At 37.6% G+C, this 26,111-nt stretch overlaps 1 protein-coding gene across 2 annotated transcripts in view; it reads right to left on the bottom strand.

Annotated features, from left to right (window-relative positions):
• Positions 1-4,711: 4,711 nt before the first annotated feature.
• Positions 4,712-26,111, bottom strand: part of DHX40 (DEAH-box helicase 40) — a 51,985-nt gene continuing 30,585 nt past the window's right edge. For both annotated transcript variants that reach the window (XM_060134352.1, XM_060134354.1), the window contains exons 13-18: positions 17,899-18,013; positions 17,191-17,299; positions 16,390-16,484; positions 7,933-8,002; positions 7,399-7,627; positions 4,712-5,997 (exon numbers count right to left, since the gene is read on the bottom strand). In XM_060134352.1, the coding sequence (XP_059990335.1) occupies positions 5,858-5,997; positions 7,399-7,627; positions 7,933-8,002; positions 16,390-16,484; positions 17,191-17,299; positions 17,899-18,013 (758 nt within the window). In that variant the 3' untranslated portion in view covers positions 4,712-5,857. The remainder of the gene's footprint in view (positions 5,998-7,398; positions 7,628-7,932; positions 8,003-16,389; positions 16,485-17,190; positions 17,300-17,898; positions 18,014-26,111) is intronic.

Below are 26,111 nucleotides of genomic sequence, written 5' to 3'. Positions count from 1 at the left end.
AGAGGCCCGCGTACCGCAAAAAAAAAAAAAAAAAGAATATTTCCTGACATGTGAAAATTATATGAAATTCAAATTTCATTGTCCATAAAGTTTTATTGGAACACATCCATATCCATTTGTTTATGTACTGTCTATGGCTACTTTTTTTTTTTTTTTTTTTTTTTTGGCGGTACGCGGCCTCCCACTGTTGTGGCCTCTCCCGTTGCGGAGCACAGGCTCCGGACGCGCAGGCTCAGCGGCCATGGCTCACAGGCCCAGCCGCTCCGCGGCATGTGGGATCCTCCCGGACCGGGGCACGAACCCGCGTCCCCTGCATCGGCAGGCGGACTCTCAACCACTGCGCCACCAGGGAAGCCCTATGGCTACTTTTATACTACAACAGCACAGTAGCTGCAACAGAGACTGTATGCCTTGAAAGTCTAAAATACTATCTGGCCCTATCAAATTCAAATCAGTTAATTTCATTAATTTCATTTCTTGTAGACAATTTAAGGAAAAAGAGCTGAATATCTAAATATGTAAATTAACATAATAATGAGGCACTTTTTTGTCTATAATTACGAAAACATTTTTGAGGGACCACAAGACAGGTAAGACAGTACAGTACAGTAAGACAGGTACTTTACAACATTGCTGTTAGGAATGTAAAGTGGTTCATCTGTTCTGCAGAGTAGGCAACAGGAGTCTCAAAAATCGCTTTCACTGATGTAAAGAATTCGACCATAATAACATATCTCAGTTTCATTTCCCTATTGATAGCTATGTATATAATTTTCAATTTTTTACTGCTAGAAACAATGAAGTATATAACATTTTTATAAATGCTGTATGTAACATAAATCATCAAACTGATTCTAAATCTATAGGAGTCAAATTTTACTAGAAACAGAGTATTTTATATACTCTCAGAGAGTTCCTAGGATATAAATTTAAAGTTGGGCTTGCTGGGTCACAGGTTGTGTACATCTTCACTTTTACTAGATATTGCCAAAATGTTCTCTAAAATAAGAGCAATTTATCCTATGACAACACTTTTTAGGCATATATTAATTGTTGCCAATCTGATGGAAAAGAATGGCATCTCACTTATTTTCAACTGCATTACCCGAATTACTAGTAAGATTCAGTATTTTATTTATTGACCATTCAATGTTTCCTTTTATAAAATGACTGACCATGTCTTTTGACCATTTTTCTGTGATAACATTCATCTTCATTTGTTTCTTTTTGTTTCATTTGGTAATTTAAAGGTGAATCATTCTTTTAAGAACAGACTTTTCCATAATCACTACCTTTTCCTCCAAGACTCCTTCTCCTTCTTAACTGGATCCAGTATTCCTCCCATACTACTTTTCTCACAGCCCTCTCAGTAGAAATCAATTCTTCTTATCAACACCATTGTCACAGGGCTTCCCTGGTGGCGCAGTGGTTGAGAATCCGCCTGCCAATGCAGGGGACACAGGTTCGATCCCTGGTCCGGGAAGATCCCACATGCCGTGGAGCAACTAAGCCCATGCGCCACAACTACTGAGCCTGTGCTCTAGAGCCCGTGAGCCACAACTACTGAGCCCGTGTGCCCGTGTGCCCCAACTACTAAGCCTGTGCTCTAGAGCCCATGAGCCACAACTACTGAGCCCGCATGCTGCAACTACTGAAGCCCGTGTGCCTAGAGCCCGTGCTCCGCAATGAGAAGCCCGCACACTGCAACGAAGAGTAGCCCCCACTCGCCGCAACTATAGAAAGCCCGCGCGCAGCAGCGAAGACCCACCACAGCCAAAAATAAGTAAATAAAATAAATTTACTAAAAAAACAAAAAAATACCATTGTCACAATTACCTTAGAAATGTAATGATGACATTCCCCTCCAACAAATTCATATATAGTACAAAGTAAGTCCAAATTCCATAGTTTGGCTTTCAAAGCCTTCCATAATCTGTCCTCAACCAATATTTTCAACCTATTATTCTATTTATGCTCAATGCACCAAATAAACTAGACTGTTTGCCACCCCTCTCAAATACCCCCTGGGCTTTCTAATTCTCTGTCTTGATTTATGCTGTTCCTAGCAACCAAGTGTTTATTGGAAATTCTTCTTCGAGGAAAGCTCTTCCTTACAATATAATGTCAACAAATAAATACAGTTGACCCTTCAACAACTCGGTGTTTAGGGGTGCCCACCCTCCCAGTATTCGAAAATCGTCGTATAACTTTACAGTCAGACCTCCATATCAATGGTTTTGCATCCTCAGATTCAATCAACCACAGATCATGTAGTACAATACTATACTACGTATTCATTGAAAAAAATAAAAAACATATAACTGGACCCACGCAGTTCAAACCCATGTTGTTCAAGGATCACCTGTATAGGAAAAAAAAAAAAGCACCATTTTGCAACCATAAGAATAAACTGATTCAGGCAAGAATCATCAGTTGATGATAAAAACAGAGGGTAATAATTTATAAGGAACAGGCTATTTCACATAATCTCAAAGTATCCCTCCCACAAATTACTTATTAATTATAAGAATAACTAGACTTGGGACTTCCCTGGTGGCACAGTTGTTAAGAATCCTCTCGCCAATGCAGGGGACACAGGTTCGAGGCCTGGTCCAGGAAGATCCCACATGCCATGGAGCCACTAAGCCTGTGTGCCACAACTACTGAGCCCGCGTGCCACAACTACTGAAGCCCACGCACCTAGAGCCCGTGCTCCACAACAAGAGAAGCCACCACAATGAGAGGCCTGTGCACTGCAACGACGAATGCCCCCCCCCCACTCACCACAACTAGAGAGGGCCTGAGTGCAGCAACAAAGACCCAACGCAGCCAAAAATAAATAAATTAATTAATAATAATAAAAAAGAGAGTAACTAGACTGAAGAAATCAAAAACACCCTAACCAATTAATCAAAATTAATATCAGCAATAAGGGGCAAATACCATGTACCTCCAGATTTAATGCCTTGGGAAAGACACTGTATCACTTATGCAGTATTCCAGTCACAAATGCAAAACCATGAGGAAAACATTAGAGAAATCCAAATTGAGGATATACTATAAAATAACTAACCTGTATTATTAAAAAATGTCAAAACTGTTATTCAAATGTTAAATGTGAAAGACAAAAAATACATGTAGGCAAGGACATGGAGAAAAGGGAACCCTTGTACACTGTTGGTGGGAATGTAAGTTGGTACAGCCACTATGGAAAACAGGATGGAGGTTCCTCAATAAATTAAAAATAGAACTGCCATACATCTAGCAATTCCACTTCTGGGTATTTTTCTGAAGAAAACACTAATTTGAAAAACTATATGCAACCCTATGTTCATTGCAGCATTGTTTATAATAGCCAAGATATGGAAGCAACCTAAGTATCTATTGATGGATGAATGGATTAAGAAGATGTGGTATATATATTTACAATGGAGTATTAGCCATAAAAAAAAAAAAAGAAACCTTTCCATTTGCAACAACATGAATGGACCTAGAGGGTATTATGCTAAGTGAAATAAGTCAGAGAACGACAAATACCGTATGATTTTACTTATATGTGGAATCTGAAAAATAAAACAAATGAACAAACATAAAACAGAAAGAGTCATAGATACAGAGAACAAACAGGTGGCTGCCAGAGGAGAAGGAGGAGTAGGGGGATGAGTGAAATAGGTGAGGGAGACCAAGAGGTACACTCTTCAGGTCTGTACCTTCAGAGGTACAAAATAAATGAGTCATCGGGATGAAATGTACAGCATGGGGAATACAGTCAATAATATTGTAATATCTATGTATGGTGACAGATGGTAACTAGACTTATTGTGATGATCATTTGGCAATGTATAGAAATATCAAATCACTGTGTTGTGCACCTGGAAATAACACAGTGTTGTAGGTCAATTTACTCCAGTTTACTTTTTAAATTATTTTTTAATTGAAGTATAGTTGATTTACAATGTTTCAGGTGTACAGCAAAGTAATTCAACTATATATACATACATATATATTCTTTTTCACATTCTTTTCCATTATAGGTTATTATAAGATACTGAATATAGTTCCCTGTGCTATACAGCAGGTCCTTATTGTTTACCTACTTTATATATAGTAGTGTGTGTCTGTTAATCCCAAATTCCCTACACTTCAATTTTAAAAAATGTTAAATGCGAAAGACAAAGACAGAAGACCTTTTCTAGATTAAAGGAGATTAAATACAATACACGATTCTTGACTGGATCCTGAACTGGGGGAAAATGCTATAAAGGACATGATTGGGAAAACTGATGAAATTATAGATATAGACTATAGATTTAGAATGTGTGCTTAATAAAAACTTACTGAAATAAAAGAGCTGTAATTCCAAGAATCCACATACACCCCCACCACGTCTAAGGAAATGCACTGATACATACCTGGGAAGAGAAACTGATAGGACTAAAGTGCTGAAACAGTGTCTTGAGCACTGAAGGTTAGAAGAACAAATTAACAATGCTAGGAATGTTCCAAGAAACCATCACCACTCACCTTACTTCAAGAACAAACATGGATTTGGGTCCTCATGTGATTTTTCAATAAAGACTTCAAGTTTCTAATATTGAACAGAAAATTGTTTAGATGCCAAAGGAAGTAACTGCGAAAGAGTGAGTTATCTATTAAAATTTTAAATTCTTAAATTTTACAGAAAATATCTAAAAACACACATTATACTGCCTTTTGAATTTGAACGACACTAATAGCTTTATTTAACAAACATTGACTACTATGTGCAAAGCACTGTGCTAGGTGCCATGAAAGATACAAAGATGAAAAAGACATAGTCCCTGCCCACAAGGAGCGTATAATCTAGTGGGGGAGACAGACAAATACACAAATAACTAGAATACAAGGCAGTAAACAACAGAGTGGACAAGTGCTGAGTGTGGCCTGAGTGTGATACTAACTAGCCTCAAGGTTCCAATTTGAAACACTGGTGATGCAGTGTTGGCTGCTTTGAAAATCCCATTTCAAGATCGGCGTAATAGATGTTTAAATGGTCCTACCCAAGCAGCTGGAGGCAAGAGAGTAGGCCAGGTGGAAGGGCTGTTTGAAACACTGTCACACCTACATACATGGTGCTGATACAAGTATGTAGGGACAGCTAAAAAAAGAACATATATATATCATCTGTCCTTTGGTTAATGGCTATAGCTACTGTTTTAAACAATATACTTTTATATAAAAAGGAATTTGTATAATCCCAGAAAAATCAACTTAAGGATTAATATTAATTCAACAAAGAATCTTGCCATAGGCAATTTTCTTATTTACTAATTGATTAAGTCTTTTCTCTAAGTATCTATAAAGCTCTGTAGCAATTAAACGGTTAGACATCTAAGTATTGCTCAGTAAAAACCTCTTTTATGTTCAGCCTTCAGAAGGAAATGGTCACATACCTGATAACCTGATATAATACTATTCTAATAGCAACAAGAAGGCCTTAAAGAGATTTAAGGAAAATAATTTTTAATGCTTCAATGCAAATGGAATACACGCTGATTAAATACAATTCAATGTTCTTTGAAAATATCTCACTGACAGCATTTGATACCAGTTAAGGCCAGCAAAATTGAAGTGAGGAAAATATCACATATATTGTCTTTCATTGGTTTCATATATCATTTCCTATGACTATGGCAGCTCAATCTTTTCTTTGAAAATTCCATTTATTGGTACTGATGAGCTTTGATTTGCTTTTAACTCGTATGCTAAAAACAGCTGCTGACCACTTCCTCTTGGTAGTGCTGTCTGACATAAATGGCAAAGCAGAAGCACATTTTCTGGCTGCTTTTCCTACTTCCTGAATTGGAGGGTTCACTGCTTAGCCTGTTTCCTTCAGGGTGTCACTGTGATCCTGGGACCTCTGCTGCTTTCTCTCAAGGAAACGAGCACGTGCGTCTGATATGGATTTATCATCATTTCTTCTTTGCATTTTCTTTAGGACTTCTTTTGGTATTCCATCTGAAAACATTACAAATTAATCCAATAAAATTTTAGTTTTGAGTTTCAGTATTAGAAACGTTAAGAGAAAGAGATGCTCTGATTTTTTAATGTTAAGGGGAAAAGAAGGAAATTAAATTTTGCCCTTTCAAAAGAAATGATATAATTGATGGATAAAAATAAGAGCATAAAAGGACTTCCCAAGTGGTCCAGTGGCTAAGACTGCACACCCAGTGCAGGGGGCCAGGGTTCAATCCCTGATCAGGGAACTAGATCCCACATGCTGCAACTAAAAAGATCCTGCGTGCCACAACTAAGACCTGGGGCAGCCAAATGAATGAATGAATAAATAAATAAAATAAGAGCATAGAGGTCTGAGGAGTCAGAAAAATTGACCCTAAGTCAAACATGTAGTGTGGTTATACACTACAACAAAACAGAGTAGTTAACATTTCCAATGACCTTGGGCAAAATTCCCCACCATTCTATTTCTCAGTGATGTTAAATAAGGATAATACAATTTGCTCCATCAATCAGCCTCAAAAAGCTTTACTGAAAAGCTCTTTTTATTTGTGAGCTGAGAATTAAGCTTTCTGTCCTAGTTCAGTACCACAACAGTTTATGCCTCACAACTAGGGACCTAACATTTCAAGGAAAAATCTCCTGAAAAAAAAAAAAAAGGATGTTCTGCAGTAATAATTCACAAAATTTTATAAACAAAATAAAAATAGTAAAGCACTACTGGGAAGCAATATGGCATAATAGTTAAGAGTAGAGGCCACAGAGTCAAATTCCTTGGATTCAAAATCCAGATTCACCAAATATTAGCTTTGGGATTTTCAGCAAATTATTGTATACTGCTAAGTATTTCCTCATCTATAAAGTAGGGATATGCAGTTACTTCACAGAGTTATTGTGAATATTTAATGGGGTAATGCAAGTTGTTAGCATGTGGCAAAAAAGTTCTATATATATTGTTATTAATAATGTTGTTGGGGCTTCCCTGGTGGCGCAGTGGTTGAGAGTCTGCCTGCCAATGCAGGGGACACGGGTTCATGCCCCGGTCCAGGAAGATCCCACATGCCATGGAGCGGCTAGGCTCGTGAGCCGTGGCCGCTGGCCCTGCGCGTCCGGAGCCTATGCTCCGCAACGGGAGAGGCCACAACAAGTGAGAGGCCCGAGAAATGCAAAAAATAATAATAATAATAATTAAAATAATAATAATAATAATGTTGTTGAACAGAGGGGTTAAGGAAAACATGATTAACTGGAAGGAAAGAAGGAAGTCAAAGTAAGTCTTAGACTCATGACAACTCTTTGCTTTTCTGAGGAGACAGAGCCAGAATCTAAGCTCTGTAACAGTTTTTCTGTAATTATATGAGAATTTGGACACTTATGCTCTAGAACAAGCGATTCACTCACCCTTTAGATGCTTTACATTTTCCTTATTGGTCCACCTCCTTCTTGCATCTTCTCTCATTTCACGTCGGGCCACACTGCTCAAATCATGTGCATTAAATTCATGCAACTTGGGTAACAAGTCTCTCACCCATTCATAACGGATTGGACACACAATTCTTGCGTAGACTTTGGTGGTAACTAATACCTCATGGAAAATGATCCATTCAAGTTTGGTTTCCTGTTCATGAAGCTACACAAAAGAATTCATTTAAGGATGATAATTCAATAACCTGCCTTATTGCACATTAGACCAACCAAATACCAACAGCCCAAACTCTTCTGAATTAATTTCTATATTCTTCAATCCAACAGGAGGCATAGGCCAACCAATACCTTTATGTAATATAGATATATGCTAAACTTATCCTCAAAAGAGAAAAGTAGAAGACATCTGTATATTATGTATTCCTATACCTTTACAAAAGGAAGAAATTCCTACACCTTCCTTTACAAAAGGAAGAAATTTCTTCCTTTTATTAAAAACAAGGTACTTACTGCTGAGGAAGGATGAATGTGAACTGGGCTTCCACGCCCATCCATTGTGCAAAACGTTCTCCCAACAGACCTAAGAACCAAAAAACCAAAGGATAAAGACAAGAACAGTAAAAACAATGAAATAAGTTTAGAGCACTAAATAAGTTTCACTGTAGAGCACTAACGATGAAAAATTATATGTTCTACTACAAAGATTGCTATAAGCAGAGGTTTATATTTATTCAACTGTCACTATAACTTCTCTATCAATTGATCTTTTTTTCTTAATCAATTAATTAATTAATTTTTGGCTGCGTTGGGTTTTCATTGCTCCGCGCAGGTTTTCTCAAGTTGCGGCGAGTGGGGGCTACTCTTTGCTGTGTGCACGTGCTTCTCATCGCGGTGGCTTCTCTTGTTGCAGAGCACAGGCTCTAGGTGTGTGGGCTTTAGTAGTTGTGGCACATGGGCTCAGTAGTTGTGGCTCATGGGCTCTAGAGCGCAGGCTCAGTAGTTGTGGCACACGGGCTTAGTTGCTCTGCGACATGTGGGATCTTCCCAGACCAGGGCTCAAACCAGTGTCTCCTGCATTGGCAGGCAGATTCTTAACCACTGCGCCACCAGGGAAGTCCCCTCTACCAATTCATCTTAAAACTAATGATACAGGGAATTCCCTGGCAGTCCAGTGGTTAGGACTCTGTGCTCTCACTGCCAAGGGCCTGGGTTTGATCCCTGGTTGGGGAACTAAAACTCCACAAGCTGCGCGGTGCAGCCAAAAAAAAAAAGAACTAATGATACAACTTAAATAGCCATTTTAATTAAGTATAAACATTTCTGGTCAATAAATAGCAATATTAACAATAATACTGTATTTGTGCTTGAGAATTTCCAAAATGCTTTCATAATAAAACCTCAAATAAGCCTATGAGTTTTGAGAGCCAGGTACTTTATTAAAAGCTCAAAACTGAGATTCAAATAAATTAGATAGCTTTCTCAAGTCAAAGAGCTAATGTATGATGAGGCAAGTCCTAAACATAGGTCTTCTGACTTAAATACAGTATTCTTCACATTATATTATGCTACATCTCCTTTCAAGGGTATAGGTAATTTTCACTATTCTAAAATGCGATAATTAGAGCAGAAGCAAGAAGAACTACAGTCCTGCAGCCTGTGGAACAACAACCACATTCACGGAAAGATGGACAAGATGAAAAGGCAGAGGGCTATGTACCAGATGAAGGAACAAGATAAAACCCCAGAAAAACAACTAAATGAAGTGGAGATAGGCAACCTTCCAGAAAAACAATTCAGAATAATGATAGTGAAGATGATCCAGGACCTCAGAAAAAGAACGGAGGCAAAGATCAAGAAGATGCAAGAAATGTTTAACAAAGACCTAGAAGAATTAAAGAACAAACAAACAGATATGAACAATACAATAACTGAAATGAAAAACACACTAGAAGGAATCAATAGCAGAATAACTGAGGCAGAAGAACGGATAAGTGAACTGGAAGACAGAATGATGGAATTCACTGCCATGGAACAGAAAAAGAAACAAGAATGAAAAGAAATGAAGACAGCCTAAGAGACCTCTGGGACAACATTAAACACAAAAACATTCGCATTATAGGGGTCCCAGAAGGAGAGAGAGAGAGAAAGGACCCGAGAAAATATTTGAAGAGATAATAGTCGAAAACTTCCCTAACGTGGGAAAGGAAATAGCCACCCAAGTCCAGGAAGCTCAGAGTCCCATACAGGACAAACCCAAGGACAGACACACCAAGACACATAGCAATCAAACTGGTAAAAATTAAAGACAAAGAAAAATTATTGAAAGCAGCAAGGGAAAAACGAAAAATAACATACAAGGGAACTCGCATAAGGTTAACAGCTGATTTCTCAGCAGAAACCTTACAAGCCAAAAGGGAGTGGCATGACTGTGATGAAAGAGAAGAGCCTACAACCAAGATTACTCTATCTGGCAAGGATCTCATTCAGATTCGACAGAGAAATGAAAAGCTTTACAGACAAGCAAAAGCTAAGAGAATTCAGCACCACCAAACCAGCTATGCAACAAACGCTAAAGGAAACTTCTCCAAGTGAGAAACACAAGAGAAGAAAAGGACCTACACAAACAAACCCATAACAATTAAGAAAATGGTAACAGGAACATACATATCAATAATTACCTTAAACATGACTGGATTAAATGCTCCAACCAAAAGACACAGGCTCGCTGAATGGATACCAAAACAAGACCCATATATATGCTGTCTACAAGAGACCCACTTCAGACCTAGGGACACATACAGACTGAAAGTGAGGGGGTGGAAAAAGATATTCCATGCAAATGGAAATCAAAAGAAAGCTGGAATAGCAATACTCATACCAGATAAAACAGACTTTAAAATAAAGAATGTTACAAGAGACAAGGAAAGACACTACATAATGATCAAGGGATCAATCCAAGAAGATATAACAATTATAAATATATATGCACCCAACCAACATAGGAGCACCTCAATACATAAGGCAACTGCTAACAGCCATAAAAGAGGAAATCGACAGTAACACAATAATAGTGGGGCACTTTGACACCTCACTTACACCAATGGACAGATCATCTGAACAGAAAATTAATAAGGAAACACAAGCTTTAAATGACACAAAAGACCAGATAGATTTAATTGATATTTATAGGACATTCCATCCAAAAACAGCAGATTACACTTTCTTCTCAAGTGTGCACGTAACATTCTCCAGGATAGATCACATTTTGGGTCACAAATCAAGCCTCAGTAAATTTAAGAAAACTGAAATCATATCAAACATCTTTTCTGACCACAACGCTATGAGATTAGAAATCAATTACAGGGGAAAAAAACGTAAAAAACACAAACACATGGAGGCTAAATAACATGTTGCTAAATAACCAAGAGATCACTGAAGAAATCAGAGAGGAAATCAAAAAATACCTAGAGACAAATGACAGTGAAAACACGATGATCCAAAACCTATGGGATGCGGCAAAAGCAGTTCTAAGAGGGAAGTTTATACCAATACAAGCCTATCTCAAGAAACAGGAAAAATCTCAAACAATCTAACCATACTAAAGGAATTAGAGAAAGAAGAACAAACAAAACCCAAAGTTAGGAGAAGGAAAGAAATCAATGAAACAGAAACAAAGAAAACAATAGCAAAGATCAATAAAACTAAAAGCTGGTTCTTTGAGAAGATAAACAAAATTGATAAACCATTACCCAGATTCATCACGAAAAAGAGAGAGAGGGCTCAAATCAATAAAATTAGAAATGGAAAAGGAGAACAGACACCACAGAAATACAAAGCATCCTAAGAGACTACTACAAGCAACTCTATGCCAATAAAATGGACAACCTGGAAGAAATGGACAAATTCTTAGAAAGGTATAAACTTCCAAGACTGAACCTGGAAGAAACAGAAAATATGAACAGATCAATCACAAGTAATGAAATTGAAACTGTGATTAAAAATCTTCCAACAAACAAAAGTCCAGGACCAGATGCCTTCACAGATGAATTCTATCAAACATTTAGAGTAGAGCTAACACCCAACCTCTTCAAACTCTTCCAAAAAACTGCAGAGGAAGGAACACTCCCAAACTCATTCTATGAGGCCACCATCACCCTGATACCAAAACCAGACAAAGATGTCACAAAGAATGAAAACTACAGGCCAATATCACTGATGAACACAGATGCAACAATCCTCAACAAAATACCAGCAAACAGAATCCAACAACACATTAAAAGGATCATACACCATGATCAAGTGGGATTTATCCCAGGGATGCAAGGATTCTTCGATATAGGCAAAACAATCAGTGTGATACATCATACTAACAAACTGAAAAGTAAAAACCATATGATCACCCCAAAAGATGCAGAAAAAGCTTTTGACAAAATTCAACACCCATTTATGATAAAAACTCTCCAGAAAGTGGGCACAGAGGGAGCCTACCTCAACATAATAAAGGCCATATACAACAAACCCACAGCAAACATCATTCTCAGTGGTGAAAAACTGAAGCATTTCCTCTAAGATCAGGAACAAGACAAGGATGTCCACTCTCACCACTATTATTCAACATAGTTTTGGAAGTCCTAGCCATGGCAATCAGAGAAGAAAAAGAAATAAAAGGAATACAAATTGGAAAAGAAGAAGTAAAACTGTCACTGTTTGCAGATGACATGATACTATACATAGAGAATCCTAAGAAAACTACTAGAAAACTACTAGAGCTAATCAATGAATTTGGTAAAGTTGCAGGATACAAAATTAATGCACAGAAATCTCTTGCATTCCTATACACTAATGGTGAAAAATCTGAAAGAGAAATTAAGGAAACACTACCATTTACCACTGCAACACAAAGAATAAAATACTTAGGAATAAACCTACCTAGGGAGACAAAAGACCTGTATGCAGAAAACTATAAGACACTGATGAAAGAAATTAAATATGATACAAACAAATGGAGAGATATCCCATGTTCTTGGATTGGAAGAATCAATATTGTGAAAATGACTATATTACCCAGAGCAATCTACAGATTCAATGCAATCCCTATCAAATTACCAATGGCATTGTTTTCAGAACTAAAACAAAAAACCTTAAAATTTGTATGGAGACACAAAAGACCCTGAATAGCCAAAGCAGTCTTGAGGGAAAAAAACAGAGCTAGAGGAATCAGACTCCCTGACTTCAGACTATACTACCAAGCTACAGTAATCAAGACAATATGGTACTGGCACGAAAACAGAAACATAGATCAATGGAACAAGATAGAAAGCCCAGAGATAAACCCATGCACCTATGGTCAACTAATCTAGGACAAAGGAGGCAAGGATATACAATGGAGAAAAGACAGCCTCTTCAATAAGTGGTGCTGGGAAAACTGGACAGCTACATGTAAAAGAATGAAATTAGAACACTCCCTAACACCATACACAAAAATAAACTCAAAGTGGATTAAAGACCTAAATGTAAGACCGGAGACTATAAAACTCTTAGAGGAAAATATAGGAAGAACACTCTTTGACGTAAATCACAGCAAGATCTTTTTTGATCCACCTCCTAGAGTAATGGAAATAAAAACAAAAATAAACAAACGGGACCTAATGAAACTTAAAAGCTTTGCAAAGCAAAGGAAACTACAAACAGGACGAAAAGACAACCTTCAGAATGGGAGGAAATATTTGCAAACGAATCAATGGACAAAGGATTCATTTCCAAAATATATAAACAGCTCATGCAGCTCAATATTAAAAAAACAAACAATCCAATCCAAAAATGGGCAGAAGACCTAAATAGACATTTCTCCAAAGAAGACATACAGATGGCCAAGAAGCACATGAAAAGCTGCTCAACATCACTAATTATTAGAGAAATGCAAATCAAAACTACAATGAGGTATCACCTCACACCAGTCAGAATGGGCATCATGAGAAAATCTACAAACAACAAATGCTGGAGAGGGTGTGAAGAAAAGGGAACCCTCTTGCACTGTTGGTGGGAATGTAAATTGATACAGCCACTATGGAGAACAGTATGGAGGTTCCTTAAAAAACTAAAAATAGAATTACCGTATAACCCAGCAATCCCACTACTGGGCATATACCCAGAGAAAACCATAATTCAAAAAGACACATGCACCTCAATGTTCATTGCAGCACTACTTACAATAGCCAGGTCATGGAAGCAACCTAAATGCCCATCGACAGATGAATGGATAAAGAAGATGTGGTACATATATACAATGGAGTATTACTCAGCCATAAAAAGGAACGAAACTGGATCATTTGTAGAGACGTGGATGAATCTAGAGAGTGTCATACAGAGTGAAGTAAGTCATAAAAAGAAAACCAAATACCATATATTAATGTACATACGTGGAACCTAGAAAAATGGTATAGATGAACTGGTTTACAGGGCAGAAATTGAGACAGAGATGTAGAGAACAAATGTATGGACACCAAGGGGGGATAGCGGCGGTGGAGTGGGCGGTGGTGGTGGTGGGATGAACTGGGAGACTGGGATTGACATGTATACACTAATATGTATAAAATGGATAACTCATAAGAACCTGCTGTATAAAAAAATAAATAAAATTCAAAAATTCAAAAAAATATATGATAATTAGAACATTTCATCTGCATTTTTTCTAATTCGTGTTAACTTTAAATTCTTATCCTCTTCTATACTTCCCTATATATATGTTATTCCAAAAACTTGTCAAAATTATGCCTTAGAGCTCAATCATCACAACTGATTTCCTACAGAACTTCACATATATTCCTATTATAACCCAGATCAGACTGCATTATAATTATTTGTATATATATCTACACAGTACATATTTGGACAGTACAAAAATCTTTTTTTCTTCAACCATTTGAAAGTTAGTAGCCAAACTTATGACCCATCATCCCCAAATACCTGAGTGTGCATTTCCTATAATCAAGAATATTCTCCTATATAACCATAATACAACCATCAAAACCAGGGAATTAACACTGACACATTACTAGCATCTAATCCTCAGAACCCAATGAAGTTTACCAAATGTCCTAATAATATCCTTTATAGTAAAAGGATCCAGTTCAGAATCATTTACTGCCTTTACATTTTATGGCCCCTTAGTCTCCTTCATTCTGGAATACTCCCCAGTCTTCCTTTGACCTTCATGATCTTGACACCTTTAAATTATCAGCTAGTTATTTTGTAGTATGTGCCTCAATTTGATTTTGTCTGTTTTAGGATGATTAGATTCAGGTTACAGATCTTTGGCAGGAATATCACAGAAGTGTTGCTGTGTTTTCATTATATCCTATCAGGAGGAACATGATTTTGATTTGTTGCTTGATCTAGGTAACATCTGCCAGACTTCTTCAGTGAGAAGTTACTTTTTCCCTTTGTAATTAACAAGAGTTTTGTGGAGAGGTGCTCAACTATGTAAATAATTCTATTTGTCATTAAACTTTTAATTTACTCATTTATTAATTTATATGATTATAGACCCATGATTTCACATTTTATTCAATGGGTTATATAATCCATTACTATCATTATTTATTTCAATGCTCAAAATATCCCATCTTTGATCAGCTGGGACCTATTCAAGCTGGCTCCTTTGTACTTCTGACATGGCCTCAACCTTCACTGATCACTACTTTGCTTGCTGGCAAAATAAGATATTTCGGGCTCATCATGTACTTTCCCAGCCCTATTTCTCCAAAGAGCCCTGGGTCTTTTATGTGGCAGATGGTTGTTCCAAGTCAAGATCTGGGCACAAAGTATATTCATTGCTATTATAGTGTCATTGCTTCCAGTCCATCTCATAGTTAGGTTACATATTTACATACATACAAATACATATTACACACACACACACACACAGTACCATCTATTTTTATTACCATATCTATCTATCCATCCATCTAACTATAGTAAAAACTGTATACCAGACTTTCCTGGTGGTGCAGTGGTTAAGAAGCTGCCTGCCAGTGCAGGGGACATGGGTTCGAGCCCTGGTCCGGGAAGATCTCACATGCTGCGGAGCAACTAAGCCCGTGCGCCACAACTACCGAACCTGTGCTGTAGAGCCCATGAGCCACAACTACTGAGCCTGTGTGCCACAACTACTGAAGCCCACGCGCCCACAGCCTGCACTCCACAGCAAGAGAAGCCACCGCATGAGAAGCCCGCACACCATGACGAAGAGTAGCTCCCACTTGCCACAACTAGAAAAAGTCCATGTGCAGCAACGAAGACCCAATGCAGCCATAAATAAATAAATTAATTAACTAATTTAAAAACCCATAATACCTGAAATTCCAATCAACTCCACAGGGCTCATTCTTGTTTTCTCCCTTTCAGCATTTCTAACTCCCTTCACCATTTGCCTTAATATATTCAATTATGTGATCAATTCCCCTGTATATAACGAATCTCCCATCACCACCACTCTTACCCCTTTCCCTACAAAGATGGCCTCCCTCCCTACACTCAGACTCTGACACTCAATACCAAATAACTCCTATGTAAGTACCTTCCCCAATCCTGCTCAAGACCTGACATTCCACACCAAACTACCCTTCCTCAGGGATGCCATCCTCAACCTATTTGGCTTTCACACTCCACAAAGAGCCACCCCTCTGCAAGAAAACCAGTGTCACTCAACTTAGGCACTAATACCCCATGCTGGACAGCTGTCCTACAGACTCCCCTCCTGCCCCACAAGAGCTTCAATATCTTGCTCTCAGCCACTGCAGCTCCCCTTGCACAAGTGACAATTATGAAAAGGGTCACTGTAATTGATGTCATCATAATTTGATTTAAACAGAGTTTAAATCAAACTGTCTTTAATATTAAATATTTAATATTATCATCAAATACGGTTGTATTTCTCTATCCATCTCTCAAGCTCTTACTGCTTACCTGCGAGCTACATTTTTGAAATAACCTGCACAAAGACATCTTCGCAGTACTTCATGTTTAGGGCCTTCAAAGGTCTCTCTTGGGAAGTCACTTTGCTATAGAAAGAATACATGTACAGTGGTAAATCTCACAGAACAATTTGAAATAATCTTTTAGTTTGAAAAATCCACATTTCTAAAGACTTCTGTTTCTGGCCAATATGGAGTAAGAGGGACCAGATTTACCCTTCTGCTTGAACCAACCAAAAAATGGACAAAGCATATGAAATAATCATCTCCAAAACACTATATATCAAGCAATAAAGGACAGTGACCTCTGAGAAATAAATGAAGTAGGGAAAATAAATGAAGTAAGTCCAACAACTGCCCCAGCTTACAGTCAACCTTGAGAAAGATTCTGGACGAAGGTGCAGGAAAGGAAAAACCCAAGTGGAACGTGGAGAACTCCCAGAGTTAAAGAGACTGAGCTGAGAATCCAGGAAGACCAGGATGGCTAGAGTTCCCAGGCCAGAGTTCAGGAGAGAAGAGATCTGCATAGAGAACTCCAGAGATATGCAGAAGGGCCTCAAGAGTTCAACTGAATAATGGTAAGCATATGAATGTGAGGAAATTACCCAAGGCCAGGAAAAGAGCCTCCCAAAAGGATAAGGGACAACAGAGCTGTGTGCTCGCACAGGGTCAGGAACGGTGCCTGTTCCTACAAACCATTCTTCAACACCTTACAATATATATGGTTTGGGGTAGAGTACTCAGAAGGCCTTGCCAAAATGCTACTCAAGGAAAAAAACATTATAGCAATCACCTGTTTAAGCTTCCTGATCAGTTCTCTAAGTTGAGCTTCAACACGAAATGCAGAAAATAAGCACCTCCAATGAATCCAATGTTTCTGGCACCACGAAGCTGGAGCTCCACTGCAAAACAAAAATATTGGTGTCTCAAAAATATCTTCTATGAGTGAAAGACAGTCTAACGTTCTCATTTCTATTACACAACTAGAAACCCATAGCAACTGTCAGCTCTTTTATGAGACCTGTCCAATTAATAAAAAAGCACTTTAAGGAATTTGAAAAAACAAATTAATGCAGGTGCCTGTAAGTGAATTAAAACATGATTCATAAAATGGGTTTCTTTTTATTCATATATGCTTTAACAAGTTAATGCAGGTGCCTCTAAGTGAATTAAAACATGATTTGGAAATGGGTTCCTTTTTATTCATATACGCTTTAACAAATATCCAATCATTTTCTCAACTAAGCTACTTATACAGAGCCAAAATTCTATAAGGTCAGTTTTCAGGAAAGGTTTAAGGGGAGAAGAAAGAAGAGAACTAATGTTATGCAATAAATGACTACTAAGTCATAGTCACCTGACAGAGAAATCCCACTAATGTTCACAAAAATACCTTGAGGTCAGTATCATTCCCACTGAACCTTACTGTCTAAAATAATATACTATATTGAAGATATATTTCAAACTAACACTTTCCAGTACGAAGAACTATCTCACATACCTTGATTTGCACTGTTCAAAGATGACAGCTAAAGTCGCAAAGTCATTAAATCCTCCAGCTTTAGCTGCCAATTCTCGATGTCTCTGTTCTGCTTCCTTCTGGTACTCTGGATCAACTAAAACGACAATTGGAAAGGCAGTTTAGTTCTACTTTACATCAAGTGCCTATATTCACTTTGTTTATTCAAGCTCATTAAAATCTGCCTCGCCCTCTGAGGTGCAATAAGGGAGAAGTACATTAACTCTTCTGGGGGGTCTCTACTCCCACAATTCCTTTTCTTCTTTAATCACACTTTGGAGATTTTACCAGAATAGCAACATTATTCCTCCCAAAAAGTATTTAGAATTTAGTATTGGTTTTACCATAAGAGTAACCCATGCTCACAGTAAAAAATACTTACGTAAAAGTTCAATGTTCCCCACTTTGTTACATTACCCATAAACCAATCCTCAAGGCTAACCACTGTTAATTATTTAGTGTGTGTCCTTCAAGATATTTTCTATATATATACAAGCATTGTGTATAATCGTTTATTTTTACATAAGTGGGAAATACCTTCTGAAATTTCCTTTATTAGTAACAGCTTAATGTAAGTACATATAGAATTATTCATTCTCAAACATACCTACATTGTATTTCTCAGGGGTATAAGGAACACAACACAATTTAACCAGACCCTATTTATCCAATTCCTAATTATGGACAATTAGGACCATCATATATGCAGAAATGAACTACGACAAACTTTTCTTTTTTAACTTTATATTGAAGTATATCATGCATACAGAAAACTACACAGGTCAAAAGTGTACAGGTCAATGAGTGGTCACAAATATAACATACCAATGTACCCAACACCCAGATCAACAAGCAGAATATTACCAGCATCCCAGAGCCCTTTTTTTGCTCTCCTTCCAATAACTACCCATTCCAGTCCACAAGGATAACCCATATCCTGACTTCTAACCCCAAAGAAGTGTTTTGCCTGTTTCTAAACTTAACCCCCCCCCTTTTTTGTCAAAAGGTCCTAGGGCTTCTTCCCTCATTGTAGGGCATCAAACCCCCACCCTACTCGTTCAGTATGCCCATCACAGCTAGATTTGGCAGAGGCACCATGCTGCCCAATTCCAGGCAGCAGCACTTAGACAGACTACAACGTGAACGTGCAAAGCATCAGTTCCTGGTATTAGGAAGAAAGCAATCTGATTAAATGAAACACTCATGAAGATATAAAGTCTTCTATCCCAGGCTTTAAGTGGCTTCCACCTATGTGACCTGGGTAACAACTGAAGGAAGCAGCTAGAGACAAAAGGAGAGCAAATATGGCCATACAAATGGCCCTGCCAAGGTGAAGATATAATGACTATCTCTTGAACCAGTCATGGATATTGATTTTTAAGCCAAAACATCTAATTTCATGCACCCAAACACCACTGCCCAGAAGGTACTATGCACTAGACTCAAGCATCAACTCTGTCTTGGCTCCAACACTAAGAGACAAGCCTACCTATCAGCCAGGGGCTGCTGCATCCTTGAACTGTGGTATCCCTGCCATACAAATGTAAAGTCCCAGCCTCCTCCGACCTCTGGGCTATGAAGCCTCAGAGAAGCTTCCTATTATGGTTCAGTTCTTCTCTTCTCTGCCTCCAGCTGACCCTAGAAATGTTCAATTTAGCTGTAATACCTACTACAACAATTTACACAAATGGCTTACCATCTCTTAATAAAATGTCATAATAACTACAATAAATTTTAGTGGATTACAATTCTAAACTCAGTTTATATTTTGTAAAGATTAACTGCATGGTTAGTGTTGGATCTCTGTTGTTTAAAGAGTGGCTACCTGCTCACACTTTAAAAAATGTAGAGAGCACACTGCTTTTCTGGCTGTCCTTCCCACATTGCTACTACCTTCTCTCTGTCTCTCTCTCTCCCCCTGTTACTCTCAAAGTCAAGAGAAAATACAGAACATATTTTTGTTCCTTTTCCCTATCTCTTCTCTTAAAAATAACCTAATTAATTAAAATTAAAACTGGCAGAAGTCCCATAGTAAATTCAGGATTTCTATAGGAAAGTAAAAAACCGTATCACACACAGTTCCTACAATCTCAGCAAGTTTATACTCTGACTAAACAGTAGTTTGACTATCCATCTTTAATTACTTTCCCAGCAGACTTGTCATTTTCTTTAGTTTATTATCTTTCCCCAGATTGAAATTCTATTATCAGTTTTAACTCATGCAAATAATGCTACTGAGGCAAAAACTAAATAAGAAGCTGAAGCAGCAACACAAGGCTCTATCAGCTGAACTTCTCTCTTTGGGAAGATAAGTTAATACTTTTCTATATAACAACCAATCAGAAAATAAAACTATTACACAGAAAGGGTTTTAATAACAACAATCCTCAGAGCTGAAGCAGGGGAGTAAGGCTGTAAGTGACACATACACATAAAGTATGATTTATTTCTAAAAATGTCACAGTTAAAATAATTAAAAACTTAAAAACCAACACAATGTTATTTTAAATTTGTTCCATTTTAAGGTGATGCTGTTTACCACCTTAAAAACATTTAAGAGCCCTCACTCCACTGTCTGACTTCTAAAGCAATATCTATACTAGCAGACGCTGTGTACACAGTTTACTAGAGCAAAATCATCATTTTGATGTTTAAAATCTTTATTCAATGTCAGATCTGAAAATACTAGCCAGTTTTACCAATAAGTATATAATAAACTAAATTAGGTGATCTACAATGACTAAGACGCAAGCCAGAAAGAAATGCTTAACCTATAAAGACTATAAATGCACTTAAAAGCAGTTGGACAATGAATACATATTTTAGGGTGTAGCAAGATCTCAGCAAGTCACATGCTCAAAAAGTGAAGCTGCATTTTGTAACAGCTGAAGCCTGCTTCATCAATCCAGGTTTAAAAATTAAGCCTAGGGGCTTCCCTGGTGGCGCAGTGGTTAAGAATCTGCCTGCCAATGCAGGGGACACGGGTTCAAGCCCTGGTCTGGGAAGATCCCACATGCCGCGGAGCAACTAAGCCCGTGCGCCACAACTACTGAGCCTGTGCTCTAGAGCCCGTGTGCCACAACTACTGAAGTCCGCATGCCTAGAGCCTGTGCTCTGCAACAAGAGAAGCCACCGCAATGAGAAGCCTGCATACCGCAACAAAGAGTAGCCCCCACTCGCCGCAACTAAAGAAAGCTGTGCACAGGAACAAAGAACCAAAGCAGCCAAAAATAAATTAAAAAAAAAAATTAAGCCTAGGTCATATATGTACATATAGCAAGAGTGTCTCTTTAAGTATGAATAAGAAACAGGTAGCAATTGTTGCCTCAAGGAATCAGACCTGGATGATACCAAGGAATGCTCTTGCCAAGGTGCCTAACTTTATTTGGATCAGACTATGGAGCAATTTATGCCCCAGGGCACTGTCAAAAACAGATCAATCAGCTACCAATCCATGGAGAATGACAGCTTGGCGTAATATCAATAGAGGCAGACCAGCAAAAATTGAAGTAGAGCAGCCAAACTATTTTTATTGAAGCATGGTTGACTTACAATATTATAATAGGTGCAGGTGTACAACAGAATGATTCAGTATTTTTATAGATTATACTCCATCTAAAGTTATTACAGGGACTTCCCTGGTGGCTCAGTGGTTGGGAATCCACCTGACAGTGCAGGGGACGCAGGTTCGAGCCCTGGTCCTGGAGGATCCCACATGCCACGGAGCAACTGGGCCCGTGTGCCACAGCTGCTGAGCCTGCGCTCTGGAGCCTGCAAGCCACAACTACTGAAGCATGTGTGCCTGGAGGCCGTGCTCTGCAACAGGAGAGGCCGCTGCGGTGAGAGGCCCGTGCACCGAATGAAGAGTAGCCCCCACTTGCTGCAGCTGGGGAGGGCCTGCGTGCGGCAGCGAAGACCCAACACAGCCCAAAATAAATAAATAAATTTATTTTAAAAAATAAGTTATTACAAAATAATGGCTATATTTCCCTGTGCTGTAAAATATATCCTTGTTGCTCATTTATTTTATACATAGTAGTTTGCATCTGTTAATCCCACACCACGATATTATCCATCCCCCCTTCTCTCTTCCCACTGGTAACCACTAGTTTGTTTTCTATATCTGTGAGTCTGTTTCTGTTTTGTTATGTAAATTCATTTATTTTTTAGGTTCTACATATAAGTGATAACAGAGTATTTGTCTTTCTCTGTCTGACTTATTTCATCCACATTGTTGCAAATGGCAGAATTTCATTCTTTTTTACAGCTAAGATATATCCCATTGTGTGTGTGTGTGTGTGTGTGTGTGTGTGTATATATATGTATATATATATATACACCATATCTTCTTTAACCATTCATCTGTTGATGAACACTTAGGTTGCTTCCATATCTTGGCTATTGTAAATAATGCTGCTACAATGCTATAACATGTTACCTTTTCAAATTAGTGTTTTCATTTGCTTCAAATGTATACCCAGAAGTGGAATTGCTGGATGATAAGGTAGTTCTATTTTTAGTTTTTTTGAGGAAACTCCATTCTGTTTTCCACACTGCATGCACCAATTTACATTCCCACCAACAGTATACTAGGGTTCCCTTTCCTCCACATCCTCACCACATTTATTATGTGTAGACTTTTTGATGATAGTCATTCTGACAGGTGTCAAGGTGATATCTCATTGTGGTTCTGATTTGTATTTCTCTGATAATTAGCAATGTTGAGCATTTTTTCACGTACCTGTTGGGCCATCTGTATATCTTCTTTGGAATAATGTCTATTCAGGTCTTCTGCACCCCCTTTTTTGCTGCAGGGCTTGTGGGATATTGTAGTTCCCCAACCAGGGACTGAACCCAAGCCCTTGACAGCAAAAGCACGGAGTCTTAACCATTGGACAATCAAGGAATTCCCCGCCCATTTTTCAATCAGGCTGTTTGTTTTTTTGGTATTTAGTTGCAAGCACTATTTATATATTTTGGATATTAACCCCTTCTCAGTCATATCACTTGCAAATATTTTCTCCCATTCAGTAGGTTGTCTTTTTGTTTTGTCAATCATTTCCTTTGCTGCGTAAAAGCTTTTAAGTTGAATTAGGTTCCACTTGTTTATTTTTGCTTTTGTTTCTTTTGCCTTAGAAGACAGATCCAAAAAAATATTGCTATGATTTATGTCAAAGAATGTTCTGCCTATGTTCTATTCTATGAGTTTTATGGCTTCAGGTCTTTAATCCATTTGGGGTTTATTTTTATACATGGAGTGAGAAAACGTTCTAATTTCATTCTTTTATACATTCTTTTTCATACATTCTACATGTATATAGCTGTCTAGTTTTCCCAACACCATTTATTGAAGAGACTGTCTTTTCTCCATTGTATATATTCTTGACTCCTTTGTCATAGATTAATGGACTATAAGTGCATGGGTTTATTTTTGGGCTCTCTATTCTGTTCTGTTGATCTATATGTCTGTTTCTGAGCCAGTATCATGCTGCTTTGATTACTGTAGCTTTGTAGTACAGTCTGAAGTCAAGGAGTATGACACCTCTTTTTTTTTGTTCTTTTTTCTCAAGATTGCTTTGGCAATTCAGGGTCTTTGTTCTTTTTTCTCAAGATTGCTTTGGCAATTCAGGGTCTTTTGTGGTTCCATACGAATTTTAGGATTATTTGTCCTAGTTCTGTGAAAAATGTCACGGGTATTTTGAAAGGGATTGCATTAAATCCACAGATTGCTTTGAGTTGTGTGGACATTTTAACAATATTAAGTCTTCCATCCCAGGAACATGAGATACCATTCCATTTCTTTGTACCATCTTCAATTTCCTTCATCAATGATTTATAATCTTCACAGTATAGGTCTTTCACTTCTTTGGTTAAGTTTATTCCTAGGTATTTTATTCTTTTTGATGTAATTTAAAATAAATTAGTTTCTTGCTTTCTATTTCTGATAGTTCACTATTAGTGTATAGAAAATCAACAGATTTCTGAATACTAATTTTGTATCCTGCAACTTTACTGAATTCATCTATTAATTCTAATAATTTTTTGATGCAGACTTTAGGGTTTTCTATGTACAGTATCATGTCATCTGCAAACAGTGACAGTTTTACTTCTTCCCTTCCAATTTGGATGCCTTTTATTTCTTTTTCTTGTCTGACTGCTGTGGCTCAGACTTCCAATACTATGTTGAACAGATGTGGCTAGAGTGCACATCCTTGTTTTGTTCCTGCTTTAGAGAAAAGGTTTTAGCTTTTCACCACTGAGTATGATGTTACCTATGGGTTTGTAATAAATGAAACCAGCCAAACATTTAACAGAAATATCAGAGAAAACTGCAAAAATCATCGTTTGTCCTGATGCTCTGGAAGACTGTGCAGATGCCCAAGAAGCAAAAGGAGAGGGAACATCTGAGCCTCTGTCTTTGGCTGAACACAGGACAAACTCATAAGCTCCCTGAACTGTGAAAATAGTCTTCAAGCCACACAACATAAATCCAACAGTAAAGGGTGCAAACACCAGTGGCTTAAGGGGGTTAGGAACAACCTCCAACCAATCAGTGGCTGACTGCTGAAATGGAAATGTACAATAAACAAAACGAAAACTTCACTAAGTGGAGCTCGACAGTAGATTTGGACTCACAGGAGAAAGAATCAGCAAAATATAGATCAAGAGAGATCAGGCAATCCAAAGAGTCTCAGAGAAATACGGGACATCATTAAGCACACCAACATATGCATAATGGGAGTGCCAGAAGAAGAGGACAGAGAAAGGGGCAGAAAATTTTTTGAGAAAATAATGGCTGAGAAATTCCAAAATTTGATGGAAAACATTTATCTACACATTCAAGAAGCTTAATGAACTCCAAGTAGGATAAAAGCAAAGTGATCCACAGACATATAATAGCCAAAATACTGAAGGGAGCAAGAGAAAATTTACTTGTTGTGAACAAAAGAACTTCAATAAAATTAAAAGTCGAATTTCAATAGAAATGATGGAGGCCAAAGGACTGTGGGATAATATAATGCTGAAAGAAAACCACCATTAACTAAGAATCCTATATCCAGCAAAACTATCTTTCAAAATGAAGGCAAAATAAAGGCATTCCTGGAAAACAAAACCTGAAAGAATTCATTGCTAGCATACCTGCCTTACAATTAATAATAAAAGAAGTTATTCAGGCTGAAGGAAGTGACACAAGATGGTAATCTGAATGACACTAAAAAAGAGCACTGGTAAAAGTTAAAATGTAGGTAAATTTTTTAAAAGAGTATGATTATATTATTATTGATTATTTCTTCTATTCCCTTATGTATTTAAAAGAAATCGCATGAAACATTATCTATAAAATTGTATTGTTGGACCTATAACATAGAAATGTAATATATTTGACAATAGCAACACATGTATTACCTACTTTTTAAAAAGAGGGCCTAGGTCAGTATCTAAGGAAAATAAACTTAATCTTAAATCTGACAAGACAATAGATAAGGCCATTGCTTTACAGTTATGTTTTCATTGCATGGAATTTAGAAACACTGATAAATCTATGTGTTACCTGAGGGCTTTCAGGGTAATTCATGCTTCATATCCATTAACATCACTGATATCACGTGCTTCAAAAGGGCAAGACTTACTCAAAAATTTCCCATCAAATCAAAGCACAGAATACAAGATGTATTCCTATTGGCTATTATCTCAATATTCTAAAGAATTATAATGACCTATGTCCATAGATATCTAAGGCCAAGTATTAGGCTAGCAAAGGAAAGTCTCCCTTTTCCTGGAATTGCTAAAGTGTAGATCCCAAATAAAGGCCTTCAAGATACCAAAAACCACCTCAAGGACTTAATAAAAAAAAAAACAAAAAAAAAAACCACATAATCAAAACTTAAGACCTGAACAACCTGAAAGGCTAAAAAACTGAGTCAGCAGTCCACCCACAGATAGAGGGTTCTAAATAAGAGTTTAAAAACTAACACCTGGACTTTTACTTCTAGCTATGGAAAAGACTTAATTTTTCTCTTCTTCTCTTAACTTCTTTCAAAGACATATGAAGGTTTAAGGGAAAAATTACAATACTGTATTGTGGGGTTTATAATGTATGTAAATATAATACATATGACAACAATAGAACAAGGATATGTTAAGAAATGGCAAAAAGCCAGCAAAGTTTTCAATACAATCTCTATCTAAATTCT

This window comes from Lagenorhynchus albirostris, chromosome 20, assembly GCF_949774975.1.
Source record: "Lagenorhynchus albirostris chromosome 20, mLagAlb1.1, whole genome shotgun sequence".
Classification (NCBI taxonomy): domain Eukaryota; kingdom Metazoa; phylum Chordata; class Mammalia; order Artiodactyla; family Delphinidae; genus Lagenorhynchus; species Lagenorhynchus albirostris.
The sequence above is the reverse complement of the archived record's forward strand: the minus strand, read 5'-3'. Positions and strand labels throughout refer to the sequence as shown.